Raw genomic sequence first — 22,699 nt, 5'->3', positions numbered from 1 at the left:
TGCAGCCAGTACCACATAATACTACTAATATTATTACTACTGCAGCCAGCACCACATAATACTACTAGTACTAATATTAATACTACTGCAGCCAACACCACATAATGCTACCAATACTAATACTAATGCAGCCAGCACCACATAATACTACGAGTACTAATATTTATACTACTGCAGCCAACACCACATAATGCTATCAATACTAATACTACTGCAGCCAGCACCACATAATACTATCAATACTAATACTACTGCAGCCAACACCACATAATACTACCAATACTAATACTATTGCAGCCAGCACCACATAATACTACTAATATTATTACTACTGCAGCCAGCACCACATAATAGTACTAGTACTAATATTAATACTACTGCAGCCAGCACCACATAATAGTACTAGTACTAATATTAATACTACTGCAGCCAACACCCCATAATACTACCAATACTAATACTACTGCAGCCAACACCACATAATGCTACCAATACTAATACTACTGCAGCCAGCACCACATAATACTACAAGTACTAATATTAATACTACTGCAGCCAGCACCACATAATAGTACTAGTACTAATATTAATACTACTGCAGCCAACACCCCATAATACTACCAATACTAATACTACTGCAGCCAACACCACATAATGCTACCAATACTAATACTACTGCAGCCAGCACCACATAATACTACAAGTACTAATATTAATACTACTGCATACTACCAATAAGGCTACTCCTTCCCTACTGCAGAAAGGACCACAACCAGAATAATATTAGCAATAATACGTATAACACTAAAACTACATCAACACTAAAACGCACAATTCTCTGCTTCAGAAATAACAACCCAAAATCATAATACTAGCAATAATATTATCAACACTGAAACTACCCATTCTCTGCTTGAGAAATAAGAACCACAACATGAATTATTCTCCAAATAATACAAATAATAAGAACACTGATAATGCAATCACTATCCTGTCGCGGCAATAACAAGCACACTGCTGCTACCCTGGCTGCAGGATATGTACGTTATCAACAGCTCTACTGCTGCTACTGCTACCAATACGTTGTGATAAGGATAATGAAGCTACGCGTGATGCAGGGGTTAATTCATGCAGAGTCGGCAGGTCGTGTCATTGGGACTCGGTGCAAAGCAGCCCTCACCCCCTACCCCACTCCAACGCTCGCTCACTGTGGGATCACACTCATTATCTATTATACAAGCCTGTAAACACACACACACACACACCCATACACAAACAGCCAAACTTACACAGACACACAAACAGTGGCACACACACCCATACACAAACAGCCACCCATACACACATAAACAGCATCACACACACCCACACACACACACATTCACAGATACACAGAAACCCACACACACAATATAACACACACACACACACACACACACACACACACACACACACACACACACACACACACACACACACACACACACACACACACACACACACACTCTCTGGGGAGCTGTGGGAGTCTGAGTCTCACTGTGTCCCGAGGTCTCTGGCCATACTAATTGTGATCCAGGGAACCACACAGCGAGGAGACCTGGAACGAGAGCTCTGGCCAGCTAGCGTTAAGCACAGCAGAGGCCTTTCTCTAAGGAATCGCACACTATACCACATCACTCAGAGACACTGACCATCAATTATTAAACTGATTGCAAATACAGACACAAACAAAGATCTCAATAAGTTCATTGGATTTGCTTTGAAAATGTTAAAAGTGTTAGAAGACAAGACCATGTTTAGGTAAAGTTTAGAATTTGTGTATATGGAACTGATTGTTTGCTTTGTATACTCTTGCACTCCTCTCTTAAAAAGACATCATAGTGTTCAACAGTTTTTAGAAACTTAAATATTACATTACATACTTACAAATATTAAAGTCTTGCATTTTCTATACAGATCATAATGTCGATTACCTAAACCATTTATGCTATTTGGTTTAAATGTAAGCCTTACATTTTTACATTTCACACACCTGATTAGTGCTGCAAATTAAAAATCCAATGGACTGGAATGATTTGGTCTTTGTACATCATGATCATTTTAGGGAAAATGGAAAAAAGTAGCAAGTGGATGCATTTAGTTCGCATTGAAATCAGTTTCTTAACAAATGCAAATGTTAAGCACTGATTGAGTTTCAATAATAAATTAGCGTCGACTCCTGAACTGAAAGCATCCAAGAGCCTGCTTTTAAGAAACAAGTCAGCATTTGCTTGCTACTCATGATTCTCAACCGGTTATACTCATTGCTGGCAGTTGCTATGGAAACGTGTTTTCTCTCTCTCTCTCTCTCTCTCTCTCTCTCTCTCTCCCTCTCTCGATTTTTTTTCCTCCTCCTCACTCTCCCTCCCCCCCTCCCCCTCTCTTCCCCCCTCTCCCTCCCTTCCCCCTCTGTTCTCTAGACCGGGGTTTGATTGGTCGGTACAGTACAGCCTTCCTACGAATGAATCAACATTAAGGGGGCGCCAATATGGGGACCTACACTCTACCTTCATCATCATCGCCACCACCACCACCCCTCGGGCAAAGGCTTTGTCTCTAAACACCTGTTTCAGGCGATACCAGGTGCAGGCGCTGTGTGCTAAACCCATTTTTCCAAGGGAACATTGAAATCACATGATCTATAGGGAGACATTGATTTGAGGCAGAGCGCAGGTGCTTTACATAACCCCACAGCAAAAGCAGCCATCCATACCTCCACCACCACAACGGCCAATAGCCAATCTCCCACCATCTTCTTTGCGATGCTCCAACCTTAAACAAACACGTCTAAATCCAATCAACAAAGGAAAAATTAAAGCACAACAAAAACAGTCTGGGGATTTAATGGATGATATGTTAATATTTTTTCCGACCAGTCACCGGACACGCCTGGGGGGGGGTTTGTGGCGGCGGGGGCGCGCTGTGCGAGCGACTGAAAGAGGGCAGAGAAAAACACTTCTATCACGCAGATAAGAGGGATGTTTACAGGTTATGTAACGGGGCTGCACACATTAGGATGAACAAACATGTCAGGGGACTAAGCACAAAGCTGACGGAGTGGGCTGGAGACCGCTAGCCTGTGGATGTAGTTGCTTTTGTTTTTGTTTCCAAGTAGTAGCCTGAATTTCTCTGCCTAATTCCCCTTAAATAATTGCCTATTATGAAGTTGTCGAGATTTGCGATAAAATGACCTCATTCCCAATTGTAGTTTCTCCTTTTACTCTTTAACGTAGGCTATTATCACCGTTCTGTGCTTTTATCGTGTGTGCATACAAAACCCTTGCCATGTCATAATAATTCAACTTAAATGACTGCTTCGTACTGCTACACTTTCCATAACACCCTATGACTTTGACTCTCGTGTTCGCTGGTGTGTTCACCAGCGTCTCAGAACCACCTGTGACAGCGCCGTGATTTAAACCTCACCCCTGATCAGCGCCGTCTAAAGACCGCCGTGGCAAATGTGGAAACGGCTGTCATCTCCAGTCCCCGGGCTGATGCACATTAAGACGCAACACCCGACCTCACATCTACAACCAATTCCTCTTCCACCCCCCACCCCCTACCGTCCACACACACACACACACACACACACACACACACACGCACACACACACACACACACACACACACACACACACACACACACACACATACACACACCTCCATACACGCACACACACACACACACACACACACACACACACACACACACACACACACACACACACACACACACACACACACACACTGCCCCCAACTGTCCACGCTATCGCATATGAATCCAAACACATAAACAGCCCGCCGTATAGTGCTGGGTGAAGCCTCCTCCCTCCTCCCCCCCCTCCTCTCCCCTCCTCCCTCCCCTCATCGAGGACCAGAGCGAACTCAATAAGCAGCAGTGCACTCCAGCGGAATCTGCACTCATTCTGGCAATTTAGCACCAAGTGCCCCTCAGCATCTGCCTCAGCTGCATGCCGCAGCCCTGGGAGGGCGGGGGCGGTGGGGGCCGGGGATGGGGGGGGGGCCCTGGGTGCGCCTGTCTGGGGCCCATCATGCCACACCGAGCCGGGGCCGTGAGGAGACCGCATTTAGGAGGGGCTGGATGCAAGGCCGCTACCACAAAAAAAAAAGGCGGATGTTTTGCTGCCAGCGGGGGGGGGGGGGGGGGGGGGCTGCGGTAGAACAGGGGAGGAGAGAGCGCTCGTGAAATGAAAGAAACACGGAAAGAGGTTGATTAGTTGCTTATTAACGCAATTAGGCCGCGGATTGAGGCCGGCGTAATCCTTGCGGCGGGGGGAAAAAAGAGGTTTGTCATCGATGAATAATTAAATTCTAGGTTGTGTTAAGTAATATTAATCACGGCTAAGTTGCCCACTTTGATGTTGTCCGTTGTTGTCCAGGGGAAAACGGGGCGTGCGGGAACGGAAATCCCGGCGTTTAGCGAAAAGGTAACTTGGCACAGTATGTGACGGCAGAAATAATTAGGGGAACAAGCTTCCTAATTACGCCGACGATTAAAATATACGTTCATGGGGCTGAAATATTTTGTCTTTCGAGCAATCACAGGCTCAGCGAGTCTGCCATTAACCGTAATTGTGTTCTTCAGATCCTTGGGTGAAGCACCAAATCATTTGCAGTGAGGGGGGGAGGAGGGGGGGGAGGAAGGGGGGGGAGGGGGGAGGGGAGAGGAGGGTGGGAAGAGCGTCACCGGCACGGTGGTGGGTCTGCGGGAGCCCATCCAGAGATGGTGAGTCACGACACACACGCTCCTGCGATGATGATGATGATGTAAGCCAAGCCAGCATACTTCATTATTCGCTGCTGCTGCATGATGAGATAGCCGTTTCGGCCCTCGCACAATAAAGCATATTCTGTCCCAGCAAAAAGAAAAAAAACACACACACAATCACCATCCACATCTGCTAATTACCGGAAAACAAAGGGGAGATGGAGATGGAGAGAGAGATAGAGAGAGGGATGGAGAGATAGACAGAGTGGTAGAGAGATAGAGGGAGAGAATGTGGAAAGGGGGAGGGAGGAGAGGGGTTGGGGAGCCACATTGACCACTCAGCCACAAGCTGCCAAAGACCGTACAGAAGTCCGCGCCTGGCACATCCTCACAGCTCTCTCTGTGGCTCTATTCAGGAGGCAGACTCACTGGGGGGGGGGGGGGGGGCCCGGATAAGCCTGCCTGCAACTCCACCAGGGGGGGTGGATCAACAGAGGAACGAGGGGAGGAGGGGGATGTACCGACTTGGAAGAGGTCAGACAGTAGAAGAGGCACAGAGGAGCAAAAAAGCCCAACAGCATGTCGGGGTTTGGAAAAGTTGTGCGGATGACACACAGGGTGTCTGGTCACTTCGGCCGTGCCCCGTGAATGGAGCACAGTGATGCTTAGAGACAGGAGGTCGGACAGGCGTCGCACTAATTAGTATGAAGCACGTAATTATGAAGAGAGGGCAGGCAACTTGGAGAAACTCGCCCGAGTAGGCAAGATTTTGGAAGTATCCAACCGGAAATATCCCACATCCGCCCTTTAGGACTTCCTCAAAAGCCACTCCGCCGAGAGCTAGCTTTAGCAAGGGGGTCATCCCGGCCTTGGGGTAGACTCTGTTCACGTGCACTGAGCGTACGGGCAGAGCGCGCACGGGTAGCCAGGGAGGTAGGTTGACTGACAGGTAGGCAGTCCAATCGTTTCATTTGGCCTGATGAAATGATTGGCTAGGGTTATTACAGGTCTATTACAGGCGACTGCCAGAGATACTGTTTTTTTTCTCTCTCTCTTCATCAGAGCGTTTGATTTATTGATTACTCTCTGGATGCGAGGATATTTCAACAAATACGACAAGAAACATACGACAAGATACCCAGCACAGCTGAGGGACCAGCCAGCCATCCATGCAACCAGCAACGGCCAGCAGAACGATTGCTGCGCATCTATTGTGCTGAAATGCATCCCAAGGAATCCATACTGCCTTCAATCGATAAGCAATACAGCCTGAAAAACACTATCTTCCCATTGTTCTGATCTCAAATCGATGGCAATGTACTAACAATACAGAAATATCGGTCTATTGCAGTTTGTATCGGAAAATGCTAGAAAATAGAAACGATAATATCAATGAGAGACACTGCCTTTATTCTGGGAACGAGTTATACAACTTGTTAAATGTTCAATACCAATATGAAAGCGGTTGGTTGTGCATCAGTCTTCTAAGCAGTAACAGAACATAAGAAATCAAAGCCATTGTCATATGGATCATGGATTCTAGTTTGTCAATGCTTGTGTGTCTTCCCTTCTGGCTCATGAGACAGCAACGAAACCCGTTTGACATTCAATATCCCCCCCATTGTTGAAAAGAGATAAATATCTTGTTTGAACCACGGGACATTGGGCAACGTTTCACAGTCTTAGTCATCGGAATACAGCAATTTATTTTTGATGATCCGAGATTAATTGGCTGCAAACAGCCAGCTCTCTGCACCTCTGCATTAGGCCTCCCAAGGCCTGGATACAATTTGCAAGCAGCAGAATATCAAACTCCAATCATTTTGTAATTATTGAAAGAAAAAGGTCGACTTCTTTCCCCCGTCCACAGAAATAAAGGATTACACTTGCTTCCATGTTTAAAAAGTGATTCCAGCTTTCAAATTTCACAGCTCACACTTTTATGACATTCCTTACATGGTCTAGTGATAATAATTAGAGTTATAATAACTAGGTCAGTCTTCCCTTAGAAAGCAAGCAGTCTCTCGGGCAAACACAGGGCTTACATGTGTTGACAAAGCCCTGTGTGGCCAACGGTTCCTTTCTTCGGGACCGGAGGGTTTTTCGATTTGCCAAAAGTCGCTTTCGATTTGTGGTCGTATCAATAGCCACATTTGAGTCCACTCTTTCTGTATTGACTCAGCTCGGAAAAGGAAATAACCTCAAAACAATACCCCCCTACTGCAACAAGCATAATGTATGAGCCCCCAGCAACCCACCCCTCCCCCCACTTAGAAATGTTTAAGCAGGCCTCAGATTCCCCCCAACGTGAATTGCCAATTGGCTTGGCAGCCCCATGCTGCTACACAATTTCTGCTCTTCTAAATGAATGGAGACACGGTGTGAAAGAGACCGTAGGCAAAGAATCTCTCACCGGCAACAAAGACAAGCGCAGCACTTAGAACTTCACTTCATTTAGATTGAGGACCCCTCAATCTAAATGAGGAGTGTTAAGATAATATGTGCAGGGAACACACCGCACTGAACGCCTCCGCGCCTGGCCCCAGCTCCTGAAAGTTTGTTTTGTCATCTTAATTCCTCTGATGTGCCTAAATAAACGAAGCCCAAACTTTAATTAATAAACATCTCGGAATAGAACAGAAAGCTTTGTGTGAAGATCTTCTCTTCAGTTGTCAAAATTAACAACACCGTGATCAGAGATTCTAAACGCACTACTGTTACGCCAGCCTGCTCCTAATGCGATGGCTGTGGGCCATTTGCTCACAGCAAATGTCAACTGGGATGAGGGCCTAAAGCGAAACGTGCATAAATAATGTAGGTTTCCACCCACATAGGAAGTGCTGATCTGAGGGCTGTCAAGCGATGTCGCACGGTGATGCATGTTGGGGGAGGACGGTGCAAGTCTGGGTCGACCTCCATATCCCCCAGTGTTCCACACCGCAACGAACGGCGCTCAGCCGTAACAAAACCCCGCCGCCCCTGTCAGAAGGGCGGGGTCACTCTCTGTCCTTAAGCAAACTGTCTCCTGATTGGCTACCTCTCTGTGACACTTGCAACAAGCATTTTTCAGAAAAAAGAGAAACAATAAATCGCTGTCTGCAAAGTAAGGATTGAACCAAGTGCCAAGCACTAACAATCGCTAGGTTAACCCATTCCCCGTATACAACAAAGATAGCTAGGATAAGATGCTACACAATGCTAAGTACTATTTAAAGGTGCAAGGACGTACAGCATGCGATAAGTGTGTACATTAAGTGCCAGGGCGTATAACTTACAAAAAGTGTGTAAGAGGGGTATGGGGGAGTGAGGGGGGGGGGGGGGGGGGGGGGGGGGTTCATGCCTCTATAGGAGGGATATCAATAACATCACAACGACATCCTCCATAGTGTTATTTTGTGTGAAACGACCCCACCAAAGCACCGCTGGAAGTGTCTGCCAAGGCTGCAAAGCACTGGAGTGTAAATATCACGCCGAGTAACTCAACGCGTGCTGGAGTCTTCCAGGAGGGTCAAAGGTCACAGCGTTATCTCTCCCTCTCTTTTGGCGGGTGCCGGAGGGCGCCGGCCTCTGTCGTTACTCTGTTAAGCACGGGGCCAACAGATGGTGCCCCGGCGTTGCCACTCCGACCAGGGTGCTTGAAGGCTGGCTGAGGAACATGACACGACACGACTCACTCCCTCGCAAACGCGAAGAGGGGTGAGGTTGGGACGGAGGAAAGGCGATCGCCGCGGTGATTGCACACACACAATGAAAACGTCAAACAATGGACGCCTAAAAGATGGATCTAATTGAATTAAAGTTGCATTGAGGTCAGCTCGAGTGTCTGCTACGACCATAGGCCAGACTGAAACCCACGTGAACAGATACCGCACGCCCGCCACGGATCAATACAACTCCTGGTCCTCTGCGAGGGAAAGAGCAAGGTTGCACTCTGCATCCGCTGAGACGCCCGATCGGGGCGTGGACTGTCGTCACAATCGCCCCTACGACGAGGCCGACAGATGGCACGGAGGCCCCTCCTTATGACACTACGAGAGCTCACACCCACACACCTCCCCGACCAATCAGAGGCTGAGCAGTAAAAATAGACGTGAGGGTAGGGCATGCCCTGGGAGGGAGAGGGTGGGTAAAGGGATGAGCACTCACTTCCAACGGGCTACAATCTCCTGAGACAGCTCGGCGAGGCACAGGCTCCAATGCCACTTCCATCAACGTTTACAACCGCCTTCACACTCTGATACATGGGTGCTGCTTGAGGGGAGACACCTGATTTATCCTGCTTAGCTCTCTTTCTCTCTCCCTCACCCCCCTTTCCAACGATGCTGTCCAACTAGCATACACAACACAGTTGTCATAGATGCACAGCTTCTGTGGAACGGGTGCCTCTCACCTCCATACCGCACGCCACTCCGCTAAGCCTATGCTAATTGTTTAAGCCAGTTGTGTGTTTTTTTAGGCTGAGTTGGGCTTTGTTTACAAAATGGCGGTAATGAATGACTCTCCGCCTCCCCGCTGAGCCACAGATCTCCATGAGTCATGTGTGAAGCTGGAGGTAATTAAGTGAAAGGATAATTAACGGTTAACATTGAGGAACATATAGGCTTCTAATTACCCGGTTCGCGTTTACCGTCCGTTTCGAATTAGGTTTGGGTTGGCCTTGGTTTTGGCTTTGGCTTTTCCACGAATGTTGATGTTAGTCTTCCATGAATGATTTGTAAGAAATTAATGTTAATGTCTGCCGTTATTGCCGAATGGTTCTTTGTTGCCTGCTCCATCAAGTTTATTATCAACTACTTATGTCCTACATCCAACATATCCTAGTAAATGGAGATGAAGAATGGGTATATTTACATGCTATGTTCTTAACGAATGGAGGTCAATCACAATACAGTTTTCAACACTAACTAATGTAGCCATATACAGTAACTATTTATCCTGGAAAGGCATTAAGAGCAATCATTGATACAATTGCTGCATCTCCAACAACGAAAAAATATGAGAACAATATGTATTTATTATGCATCATTACTGTGTAAAGTAAATAATAAATGTATTATTGACCTTATTTTACTAAAGTTACTGACCCTATTTGCATAAATTTCAATATTATAAACGGAACCTATATTGCTGAACGCATACTACAATATTTACATAATGCACTGACCCGACAGGCAAAAAGGTTGGAAATCCCTTTGCTCCAGCTTCACAACAAAGAGCTTCACAATAAAAGCACCATTTATCACACTGAATCCACTCGGCAAAAGACTCGTAATGGCAGTGTATTCACAGGTCAAAAAGGGACGGTTGTAATAAATAAATAAAGATTGCATATCACACATTAATCCGTAACCAATATTTAAAAAAGGTTTATTCCTCCCCACATCCACCAGAAGGACCACGTACCCCCTGTTCCAGCAAGGACATCGCTATCTCGAGCAAACAAGCCGTCATTTCAAAACAAGAGGTTATGATGAGCTTTTCAAATGTCATCCGATTGTTCTTCTGAGCGCTGCAAACCAAATGTCAGCCGGCTGCCTGGAACCGGACAGCGAGCCGCCGCCAGGACAGCTGCAGAACCTGCAAATCACACGGGAACTACCTGGACGGGACGAGGGTTAGCACAAATCTATGTTTGTTTTGGGGATTTGGGGCTGGGCTGATGCTTTGAAGGGGGTGTGTGTGTGTGGGGGGGGGGGGGGGGGGGGGGGGCTCTATTGATGTCGCCAATGTTCAAAAATGCTAAGTCCACTGTAACCACCGCAACAACAAAAAATAAAAACAACCTGACTGTGGAGATAACAGCCTAACAGACTACGGGCACCCCTGGAAACGCTTCATTGAAAGTCAGAGGTTGGCAGGAGACTTCAACTGTCGCAGGCTGTTGAGAAATGATAGGTCTTTATAGGAGTGTGTGCATGTGAGGTGCCACACAGAAAGCTGACCACCGCGACAACACCGCTCCGAAACAAGAGGTGACCCGGGTAGCGTCTGACCGGCTGAAACACAGGGCGGATCCTGTTCACTCAGCGCTGTGCTCCTCGCCTCCCCGCCCTCTCTGCCTCCTCAAGCAGAAAAGCATTCCCAGCGCCGCCGCCGCTGGGCCGGGTTCAGCTCTGACTCGCCGCGCCCAGCAGATGGCAAACATGTCCGAATTATGAGGCAGCGTATGTAACAAGGGGTCATACATTTAAAATCTGCTCACGGAAACTTTCCAATTGGATGGTTCCGCACAACAAACTCGAACTTGGAAGACAATCAGGCCCTTTCCCCCCCCCCCCCGGACAAAAGCTGAAGGAAGTAAACCCCCATCCAAACCCCACCCCCATACGCTGGGGTCTTTTGGTGACTGTGACTGTTTTGTGAGATAGTTTGATTTCCTTCAGATGGCCCTGTCATCTACCCTGCACTCCATGGCATCTAATGCACACAAACAAGATGGGGCCACGCTGGGCTTTGTGACACATCCGGCTCTGTTTGGCCAAGAGAGGGAGGAGAGGGGACTGTAGCCATGGGGCCAATGAGTCACCCCCGGAGAATGGGCTCTTGAGGGTGAGAGAGGGTGACAGAGGAGGCCGAAGAGAGCCTGAATGAATCATTATATGCAGATCGCTTCGGAATGTAGGACTACAAAAACGCACACACCTCCGATTCCCATCCTGAATGTCTGTGTATCCTGTGTAATGCTCGCTGCAAGAGGTCATGAACGTGTTGAACGGTTCTTGAGGATGAATGGTTCAGTGTGGTCCCATTCTTCCACTTCCACTGAAGGATTTTTAAGCTCTGTCATTGCGGCTGATTACGACATATTTTTGTGCGTCTAGTCGTACCCACTTTCACCTTCCCGATATCACTTCAACATTTGAATAAACTACTCTCGGCAAATCCATTCTCTGTGCCATCTCCGGCTGATTAATTTAATAAAAAAACAGGACCTAAAGCACTGAATGTAGATTAACCCAATTTGGAAGCGTGTCCAAGGTTGACTTTCACACAGTCTTCTAGAAACAAAGCCCTTTCAGGGTTTACAGCATTGTTCGGTGGGGCAGGGGAGTGGAAACACGGCACTGTGTGCGGGCTTCACTATGTGGACCGCCCATGTCCTGGTCGATCTCTGCTGTGTCTTACAAAGCAGAGCTACCCTTAGTTATCCTCATTGAAGGCGATAAAAAGGGGTTATAAAAAGGTAAACGTGTGCCGACGAGGACATTTGTGTGCCTGGAAAGTAAACAAAGTACGAATATTGAGGCCTATCCATATATGCCGGTAAATTGAACCAAACTTGTTGAAGTTGTTTAGGTCTTTACGTCAACAAAGAGACAGCCTTTGGGTGAGGAATATCGACGAGTGTGAGAATAATTATCAAATTACGAACCACTCGGAAACGTGTGGTTCGTGCATGGCACTTGAAATGCAGTTGGTCTTTTATGTATTTAATTGAACTGGGAGAACAATTAACTTTTTAGATACTTTTTGAATCAAAGTATTGAAAGAACACCACTTTGGTTTAAACCTATTTGTTAAATTGCAGTATGAGTTTAAACTTATTACACTTAGAACACAATTAAATAAATAACGTTAATTACAATAATGTCAATTTGTGTAAAACTTTGCCTATTACCAAGGTCTATAGCCTTGGCTTTTGAACAAATTCCAGGGGGCTTTGGTGTGACAGCATTAAAACTTCAGAGGAAAAGCGATCAATCCGTCGCCTTTGAGCCCAAAGAACACTTTGAACGCCATTCAGACCCCTAATCAAATTAAAAGGAAAAGAAACACAATTATTATGTGCCTCTTTGTTGGCCTTGCGCTACGATAATTCAGTTGTAACGGGTAGCCTTTAGTCCAGCACCACTAGAAAAGGCACATCAGAAGCGCGACGGCTCCCTTCCTAATGAGGAATCACAAACTGGAAGCATGTGGCTCTGGAGGTAGAGCGGGCTGGTACCCAGAAGGTTGCTAGTTTGATTGAGTGTCAAGCTGTCACTGAGCAAGGCACCTCCCCCTAACTTCTCCTGACGAGCTAGCTGTCGCATTGCAAGGTTGACACCGCTGTCGGTTTGTGAATGTGTCTATGAGTAAATGGGTGAATGTTATACAATGGGTGAATGTTAGATGCAATATTGTGCAGTGCTTTGAGTGGCCACTGGTTAGAAAAGCGCTGTATAAATACAGTCCATTTACGAAGCCCCTGTGCAAGGTGAGGGTTTAGGTTAGGGACACATTACTACATCGTGATCTTACTCTACCTCAAAAGAACAAACTGTACTGTACGGCCTGAGATGGATGCGTTTATGAAAGCATCTGCAAGGAGGTTACTATGGTCACTGCCGGAGACACAGGCCTGTACCCGGGGGCGTTGCACAACCCATTGTCCCTGGTCTGGGCAAATTGCTGCATCCTCCAAGGCCTCAATAAAGAATGAAGCGCCGTGTGCGTGGATGCATGAAATATGGAGACAGCGTCCCTTTACAGCGCATAAAAGATGCATGTCTTGCTGCGAGATAAGATATGCATGTCATTGTCTTAGACCAGAGAGCCGCTGGTCGATTGCGGAAAATAAAAACTTTGCATGAGAGGGACTTGTCACGGTCGGCTCGTTCGCGGCTTGGTGTCGAGGCCTCTTCTAGCATTGAGGGTGTCGTTCCTTTTTTACTGTGAGGAGACACACACACACACACACACACACACACACACACACACACACACACACACACACACACACACACACACACACACACACACACACACACACACACACACACACACACACACACACACACACACACACACACACACACACACACACACACACACACACACACATCCTTTCCAGACTTTCCATTACGATATTGACAGGTAGATTGATAGGTTGACCGCCAGGTGGATTTGCGTAAACGTTCTCTGGCTCTATTTGGACAGAAGCCCATTAGTTTCTCAGCGGGAGGTCTGTAGCTTAACATCAGCACGGGGGTCATCTGTGAGACAACTGGTGCATGTGGATGCCTGTGAATTCACTGGGGAAACGGGCATTTTCCAGCCTGTTTGCTGTCCGAGCCTGGATGTTTGGCCTAGATCGCAGACTCACCGGATCTCCATCGTACGAGAACCTATAACCACGTGTCACGACTCGAGTCGACTGACCGCAATGTGTCTCGCTCTCTCGGTAGCGTGGGTCGGGATCGCAGATGCGTCGTAGAGACACCGGAAGAGCGTCAGCGGCCCCTCCAGGCCCCTAGAGGTTACAGGCCCTCCAGGCCCCTAGAGGTTACAGGCCCTCCAGGCCCCTAGAGGTTACAGGCCCTCCAGGCCCCTAGAGGTTACAGGCCCTCCAGGCCCCTAGAGGTTACAGGCCCTCCAGGCCCCTAGAGGTTACAGGCCCTCCAGGCCCCTAGAGGTTACAGGCCCTCCAGGCCCCTAGAGGTTACAGGCCCTCCAGGCCCCTAGAGGTTACAGGCCCTCCAGGCCCCTAGAGGTTACAGGCCCTCCAGGCCCCTAGAGGTTACAGGCCCTCCAGGCCCCTAGAGGTTACAGGCCCTCCAGGCCCCTAGAGGTTACAGGCCCTCCAGGCCCCTAGAGGTTACAGGCCCTCCAGGCCCCTAGAGGTTACAGGCCCTCCAGGCCCCTAGAGGTTACAGGCCCTCCAGGCCCCTAGAGGTTACAGGCCCTCCAGGCCCCTAGAGGTTACAGGCCCTCCAGGCCCCTAGAGGCCCCTGGGTTACATTTGAGTGTACGATTAATGCTGACTCGGTCGAAATCGGTTCCAGCATTTCTTTCCCTTTTTGAAGAAAACCTTTCAAGGGTTTCAGGAACGTCACAAACAAAACAACGACAGCCCGTTGAAAGGTGATGTTCAGTTCATCGCTCCAGGCAGGGATAAGAACCTTGGGAGTCCCGGCTCCTCCCCTTTGTTGACATTATGGGTTAACCCTAGCTTGCATGTCCAAGCAGTTTAGCAGGATTAAGCTTAGCCATGTGCCAGTCCTCCCCCCAGTCGTCCCACAGGATAAGCACGGGCAACCACAATGGTTGGCATAATGTCAACGAGACTCTGTATTAGCCCTCGTAAAGACAGAGGATGGTCGTTAAAATGTCCTCATAAGAAACACCAACCGTTCATTGTTTGCAAACGTTTAGGTGATTAACATTACAACTAATCCCAGTGATGATGGTGAGTCTGCAGGAAGTGACCCCCCGCAGGACAGGAAGTGGTCCGCTGCATGTCCCTTTGATGGATTTACACAGGGTCATATGCATGTGTAATGTCATGTTTTCCAACTCCCAGAGGCCATGCGTCTCCTCTCATCTCTCCCGGGGCCTGGATGTGTCTCATCTACTCCACATCACAAGGGGAAGAAGTCAGGAAAAACCCCAACCACTGTCTCTCTCCCCTGCCTCTCCCTCCTAATAGGCCCCTACATGAGAGGGGTTTTAGACTCCGTCTGCGGGAGCTTTTTAAGACGATGCCACCCAAATACTACTGTCACAAGGCAGGGAATGGATTCCACTTGAACTTTAAATTAAAGATTTGTATCATTTTGTTAGGAACATGGCAACAAAACGTGTATGGCTGTCGTCGATTATTTTTGTTTTCCATCAGCAGTTACAACAACCATGCTATTATTTTAGCAGCACTCCCGTGAGGTTTTAAATATGATTCGTCTTTTGATGTCCTGTTTATTTGGGGCAGCTAAAGGTATTGCGTGCGGGCCGGAAAAAATGTTCTTTGTCAGCTGGAATTGAGTAAAAGCATCGTTTTTTCTTCTAAGTCGGTTCTACTCCAAACCAAACAAACGATATTCATAGCAGCGCGGCAGAAAAGGCCAGCGCCCGCCTGCTTTTGCATAAAGCGTTCCTGTGACTTGCATCTTATTGTATAGGCATACAGATAGCATTTAGCTTCCTGTTGTCAAGATCTTAGCTTGCAGCCTTCATGGCCGCAAAGAATTGCCCTTTTTTCAAACTGATGAAGTCTAGATTTCCCTCAGCTGTACATTTCTCCCAGCTGTGGTGCTCAGATCCGCAGCTGCTTCAGCTATGTGAAGGAATATTCTTTCCAGTCACAAGGGCAAACAAACAAACAGCTATCTACCGTCGGAAACAAAGGTTAATAGGATGCCATTATGTAACGTGACTTAAAAATAGCCCATCGTTGCATTACACTTTATTTAAATCAGTGCAGATCTGTCGGCCCACATATTTCTTGTTAAGAGATTTAATCATTGTCTGGCATGCTGCTAAAAGCTGACATCTAATATATTAGCGTTGATATTATTATACTGTAATGTCTTCTGGATTTAACAGAAGAACGAATCAACTCAATGATTACATTCTAATGCCTCAACACAACACCCTTTCGCGATTTGCCATGGTATGAAATGGGTGTCATCTGCAAGAATGAGGAGATAAAACAATACGGACCGAAGCGATATTCATATTGAGAAGAATTATCTTCTCCCCAAACTCAATCCAGAGTATAATTATTAGATGATCATAACACCATTGTTTGTTCCACCCTTTTTGTTATAACTATTCCTAATTTGGAATAGTTCCACGCTTCTATTTCTCACATGTATTATTACACACGTTTTCCCCAAACAACTAATAGTATAATGATGACACACTTTACTATGTAGGGCATATTAATCAACGGCTGCAACCTAAGAAAACAAACGAGGCCACGGCCTACATAACCACCACCACCACCACCATGTACCTGGGTCCACCAAACAAAAGACGGGAGTCCTTTACCCATCTGTAAATCCAATCGACACACGATACCACCCTGACATCTGGAGTGGAGCAGTGTGTTGTCAGTGCGACCTGACTGCAAACACACCCAGCAATAAGCAGAGTAAGAGCAGGCCGACCCCCACCCACACTCCTGCCCCCCAGCTCTCTCCAACCCGGAGTGACTTGCAGCTTACAGAGCGACCAGCACTACATTAAAGGCTCTCAGAGCAGCAGTGTCTAGCGCGGTATCTCTCAACAGTCAAGTAACAGGCACGTCCTGAGTCCAGATGCGGTAATCACCGCTTGGCAGAAGCCCATTGGCGGACAATCAAGCAAGTGCTCCAATCATGACTGTAAAGGGCTTGAGAGCCGTGCATCTCGATGGCTCTACTCCCCTCGGTCTGCTGCCATGGACCCCCCCCCCCCCACCACTGTTCACTCTGTCCTGTAGGACAGAGTGGGTATCTGAAGGGCTACGTATATGGGGCGCTTATGCACATAAAGAATCAGGAGCACGTCAATCCTCAGAACTAGCAGAAAAAGCTAGCTTTAAAGTGCGTATTGGAAGTAAATGTTTTTAAAAATATTTATACATAACATTCTCTGAAAATTGCTCTTTGAAATTAAAATGCAGGATTTTATCCGTTTAAAAAAGTATATCGGCAAAAGAAATCCAGTTTTAAAGTGACTATTTTGAGCAAGGCTTCAAAAACCGTTGTTTTTTTATGTGATACGTCAAACGCGTCATATTACGTAGGAATTGGTAGACGCGGTCGCTGTTGCTGCCTCAGCTCTATGCGTACTGTGTAGTTGTGAGTAGTTACCGCGGTGAGGGGTCTTGTATTCCCCCCCCCCCTGTGGTTTTTGGGTTTTTCTAATCGACGAGATGAGGTTTTGTATCTGTGGGGGTTGTTCCAACTCCGACCTCCTGTCCGACCATCTCCGATTTCACAGTTTCCCCGATCGGAGAAAGGATGGAGCAGGCTTTCGAGCCTGCAAACCCTCACGTTAGTTGTACTCACTCGTTCTCCAGTAGGGGCATACACACGACCTCTTTGACGCCAGGGTTGTTGGCCTTTTCACTGGAGCAGCGCTGAAGGTCCCAGGTGGCCAGGCGCACCGCGGCCCGGCCGTCCCGCGGGCCCGGGGCCGGTGCCACGCGGGGCCACAGGGACACAGGGACACCATCTGCGTGGGTCCTCCCGGCGGGAGGTCGAGGTCGTCGCTCCGGAGGCTGAACGAGGTTGGGCTCGGATGGGACCGACCCGTGTAGGTCAGCCCGCCGTTGGTATTGGTGGACGGAGTTCTTGAGCGCTCCACAAACACCTGGAAACGGATCTTGTCCAGTAGGGAGCAGTTTATGTGATCGACCCGAACCAGGTCCTCGATGCTCTTGAACGGACCGTGTTGGGTCCGATAGGCGACAATGTTCCGGGCGATTTTCTCCGTGATGCCGCGGATGCTCATGAGCTGCGGCGGGGTGGCGGTGTTGATGTTCATGCCGCTGCAGGAGGACATATGCTCCGGGTCTCTCCGCAGGGAGGACGGGGAGTGCTGCGACGAACTGGTCCTACTCGACACGCAGATCTCCACTTTAATAATCTCCAGTTTGGTGGCGCCTATCCCACTCACCAGCGCTAGGTCCTCCACCTTCTTGAAGCCCCCGATGCAGTCCCGGTACTCCACGATGCTCCGCGCCACGGGGCGGTTGACCCCGGGCAGGGTCATGAGCTCTTCCTCCGTGGCCGTGTTGATGTTCAGCCGCTCCTGGTTCACCATAATTCTCCTGACATCACAACTCTATCTCCCTCCTATTGCCATGGTGTCTCCCCCTTTTAGGTGGTTGCTGTTCTCCCTCACGGCTAGCTGGCTCAAAATTGTATGGAAGTGGTCCGAAACTGTTATCCATTGTTGTTATGTTGCCTATGTAGTCTATGATGATTAGAACGTCCGTCTACCAATTCCTACGTCACGCTCGAAAACGAGCGTTTGAGATGCGGAAGTAAAATTGTATCACAAAAACGGCTCAAGATGCCGGCTCGAATACACGATAAATAATCGTGTATTCGAGTTTTTTTCCTATATGATTCTTCACTGCAGTATCTAACTTCCAATACGCACTTTAACGACCCTTGAATGTTACATGATTGAATATGCTTTCTTGGCTGGATTGATAGTCAGTGAAAATAATTTCAAATAAAGTCTAGACAGATGAAAACACCCACAAAAGATGAGATAAATTTAAGGTTGGCCATATTTCTCTTATCCTCACCATGGAAAATATAAATATTAGATAAGCAGAATGCTACAAATTCAGTTGAGGTAGAATTCTTTATAAATCTGAACAGAATTGAAACACTAAAAACGAAGAGGAATCAGAAATCTGTGGGAACAGTTGGATTTCTCCACTGATGTGAACTAACTAGGGCCCGACCGATTTATCGGCCTGCCGATTTAATCGGCCGATTATAGCCTTTTTGAAAATAATCGGCATCGGCCAAAAAGACGCAGATTACAACCGATTATTTTATTTTTTTTATATAAATGTTATTGCGATTAGTATCCTGCAGATTGCGCTCCTACTCGCCTTGCTAACTAACAACTTTTTGCTGGAGTAAAAAAGAGGAGATTGAATTTTTTATTTTTTTTTTTTTTTTTTTTTTCGGCCGATTAAATCGTAATCGTAATTTTTCTCTGAAAATAATCGGCATCGGCACTCAAAAATCAATATCGGTCGGGCCCTAGAACTAACCCCCACAGGGTGTAGTCAATCTAAACCCATTTGGTATACATGGTAGTGACATCTTTGAAACGTGACCCCCGCGGTTCCTAAAATCTATTTTTCTCACGGCGTACAACAGAGTCTGCCGATCTCATGTCATATTCGGAAAAAAAAAAGGCCTCAGATTCTACCCCGTAACGAGGATAGAATATCATCCGCCATGCTTTGTAAAGGGAACAGCATGGAGTCAGACCGTATCACCGTTACTCTCTGCACAATGTCCCTAATGAGGAAACACAGGCTGAGCACAACAATGCCTAGCTGGAGACCTACATTTCACTGCTTAAAGGCTCACGTGATGACTGGCAGCATGGGATGGCTGCTCCATCCATACATATCACGTTCCAACCTCAGCCAATGAAGGAAGCCTTCCCCAGCCCCATAACCCCACCCTGGTTAGTGGAGCATAACTCCAAGCATTGAGCAAGATGCTCCTCAACAGTGTTGCCAGATTGGGTTACATTTTTCGACCAATCTGGCAACCCCGGCTGGTTGCAACCAATGGTCATCGTCCATGTAGAATTTAGCTATCGATCACACATGTCCATTGATGTCCTTTATATCCAAATAGCAGGTAGATTGATCCAAATTGGTGCTGCTGCACTATTCTGAACATGGTTACCAAGAGAGTTCTATTGTATCGTGTGCCCTGGTACGGTTTTAATTTAATGCTTCACTTAATCCACGTCAATATGTATATACATGTTTTCGGATCCATAAAACGAGCCATATGATGCGCTTTAGGGTGTAGGCTAATCAGACACTTTGCAACCACAAGCTGTAGCATTAAGCTGGCAGCCCGCCAGATAACACAGCATATCCTTCCACCCAGATGAAACCCTGTCCTGTTTACCAATGGAAACCCCTTCTTCTCCCTCCTCCTCGCATCAAGCTGCAGGTTGATGTAGCCCGGGGAATGGGAGGGGATTGCATCACCATGCAAGACAAGAGGCAAGGGGGCTTTTTTTTTTCCCAGTGACTTCCGTTGTTCCTCCCTCTCTCAGGAATACCCCAGGCCTGGTGGGGATTAAAGGCTCCTGTACAAAGACATCGCAGCACCGGGAGCTCTGTGTGACCAACCATATGCTCCACACGTATCATCTTACCAACCCTAACAGTTTTCTGAAAAGCATGTCATTTGACACCACAATAGCTAGGCTTGGGGGGGACAACCGCAGAGTTGGTGTGTGTGTGTGTGTGTGTGTGTGTGTGTGTGTGTGGGGGGGGGTATTAAAAGGAATTGGAACGCTATTAAAGGAAACCAGAGCCCTTAAATTAAACATTTAATAAGTAGACACTGCCATTATGGAATTGAGCCTAGCTGCCAATGAATGATGGGTGAGGAAACCGCAACATAAAAAAAAAAAAAAATGCCTGTGCTGCCATTAGAGAAATGCAGAAGCAATGTCATTATCTCAGTAGTGCTGTCAAAGCACAGATGGTGTTAACAAATATCCAATACTTCAATAAAACCCTTTATAATATCACCAAGACATAGCCTGCACACACACACACACACACACACACACACACACACAAGCACACACAAACACACACGTGTGTGTGTGTGTGTGTGTGTGTGTGTGTGTGTGTGTGTGTGTGTGTGTGTGTGTGTGTGTGTGTGTGTGTGTGTGTGTGTGTGTGTGTGTGTGTGCGTGTGTCTGTGTATATTTATGTATGTGTATTATGTTTGTATGTGTACGTGTTTATGTGTGTACTTGTGCATGTGTCTATGAAAATATGGGGTTGTAATTAAAGCTACATGCACATCATTCCCACTCTACCTACAACACGGCCCGTACTAGCAAAAATAAAGGTTCGCCAGTAAAACTTACAATGATTCTATTATCAGCATTTAATTTGAGACGTCCATTGTAAAGTAAGATCTCATTGAGGGAAAACGAAAAAGGATGTCCCGTTTGGACAAGGTAGTCTACAACAAGAACGACGATTGCCTGCCGAAGAGACTGGGGGGAGATAACCAGTAACCACAGCGCCCATGGAATAGAGCGCACATTGAATGGGAGTAAACCACAACGTTAATCCCAGTATGACCGAGGAACGGGACTGGGAACCCGGCGGTAAAGACTGAACCAGGAGCGCTTAGCTTTGCTGCAGCACCATCGGCCGCACAGGCTGCGGGGGAGAAGAGAGGACAGGCGGGGGGATGAGCGGCACAGAGCCTGCGGTCCTGGACCAAGAGGTTACCAGGAAAGCGGGGATGGATGGTGCCCCCGGTCCTGGACCAGGAGCGGAGCGGGGATGGATGGTGCCTGGTGCTGGTCCTGGATTAGGAGCGTACAGGATGGATGGTGCCTGCTCCTCTGAAAGGACAGCGGGGATGGATGGTGCCTGCTCCTCTGAGCGGACAGCAGGGATGGATTGTGCCTGCTCCTCCGAGCGCGTTCCGGTGCAGACGCACCACCAATACACCAATCAAAGTCCATATTAAAGAAAACCTTATTGCACTTTTTTTAAAGGGGTTATTTCTTACCTGTGGAGCCCAGAAGAAGCAAAGCGAAAAAGATATCCCTTGACTGGACCATTGCAACTCACGAATACTAAACGTTAACGTTGGACCGCGTTAACGGCGTCTTCCTTCGGTCGCTCGTCGGTTCCCGGTGCAACGGATCTGGGGTTTATTCACTGGGAATTGTGCATCCTAACCTTGTCACTGCGAGGACTGTGGTAACTACTGTGGATTATAGCACCGACTAGCAATTGCGAAACAGTACTAGTGGAGAGCGCCAGTAGAGAACTGTTCAAAGCTTGATGGACAAGCAGCGCCTTCTTACATGCACGAATCAATGCGCACGGCGGAGTACCGTACCTGCTGTTAAATAGAGCGCAGTCTCCAGATGAATGGATGTCGTGGGGACCCCCTGGATTGTAATGGCACATATAAGTTACTATTATATCGGGTTGTGTTGCATGTAGTTGTAGTATGTGTGTGTTTTAATTATATGTGATGTATTATGTTTCTTTTTTTTTTGGTTGTTGTTGTTGTTGTTTTATATATATATAATAAATCTCCGACAGATATATTCCGTTTTCTACCAAACTTCCTACTCTGTTTTATGTTCATGTTTTGCAATGTAACGAAGATGGAAATTAAGTAAGATCCTTTTAAACAATTTATAGATTTTTTTTCCAGGAAGCAGATTTAACCTCAGGCTCAAATATACAACCGTTACGAAACAAACATACACAAAGCTTGCACCGGAGAACCCATCCGGGCATTTTATAAAAGATATGGTGCATCACATTGACTTAAATGGTATCAGAATGTGTATACACACAAGCAAAGCAGTATATTGCTTTCATAAGTTAAAAAAATAAAAAAATATGTGTGGCCTTCATCGAGTCAATTCCATCACATTGAAAAAGGTCTCTATTTATAGAGAAGTGCACAATGT

General features: G+C 47.1%; 1 protein-coding gene across 13 annotated transcripts in view; it reads right to left on the bottom strand.

Moving 5' to 3' along the window:
* Positions 1 to 22,103, bottom strand: part of ncam1b (neural cell adhesion molecule 1b) — an 81,271-nt gene extending 59,168 nt beyond the window's left edge. For 6 of the 13 annotated variants that reach the window (XM_060076151.1, XM_060076153.1, XM_060076154.1 and 3 more), the window contains exon 1: positions 21,778 to 22,102. In XM_060076151.1, the coding sequence (XP_059932134.1) occupies positions 21,778 to 21,829 (52 nt within the window). In that variant the 5' untranslated portion in view covers positions 21,830 to 22,102. Of the gene's footprint in view, positions 1 to 21,777 lie in introns of all 13 variants that reach the window. The other 7 variants (XM_060076148.1, XM_060076149.1, XM_060076150.1 and 4 more) reach the window with 4 other exon arrangements.
* Between the last annotated feature and the right edge of the window lie 596 nt (positions 22,104 to 22,699).

The sequence above is a fragment of the Gadus macrocephalus genome, chromosome 16, assembly GCF_031168955.1.
Source record: "Gadus macrocephalus chromosome 16, ASM3116895v1".
Taxonomy (NCBI): domain Eukaryota; kingdom Metazoa; phylum Chordata; class Actinopteri; order Gadiformes; family Gadidae; genus Gadus; species Gadus macrocephalus.
This window is presented reverse-complemented; position numbering and strand designations above follow the sequence as displayed.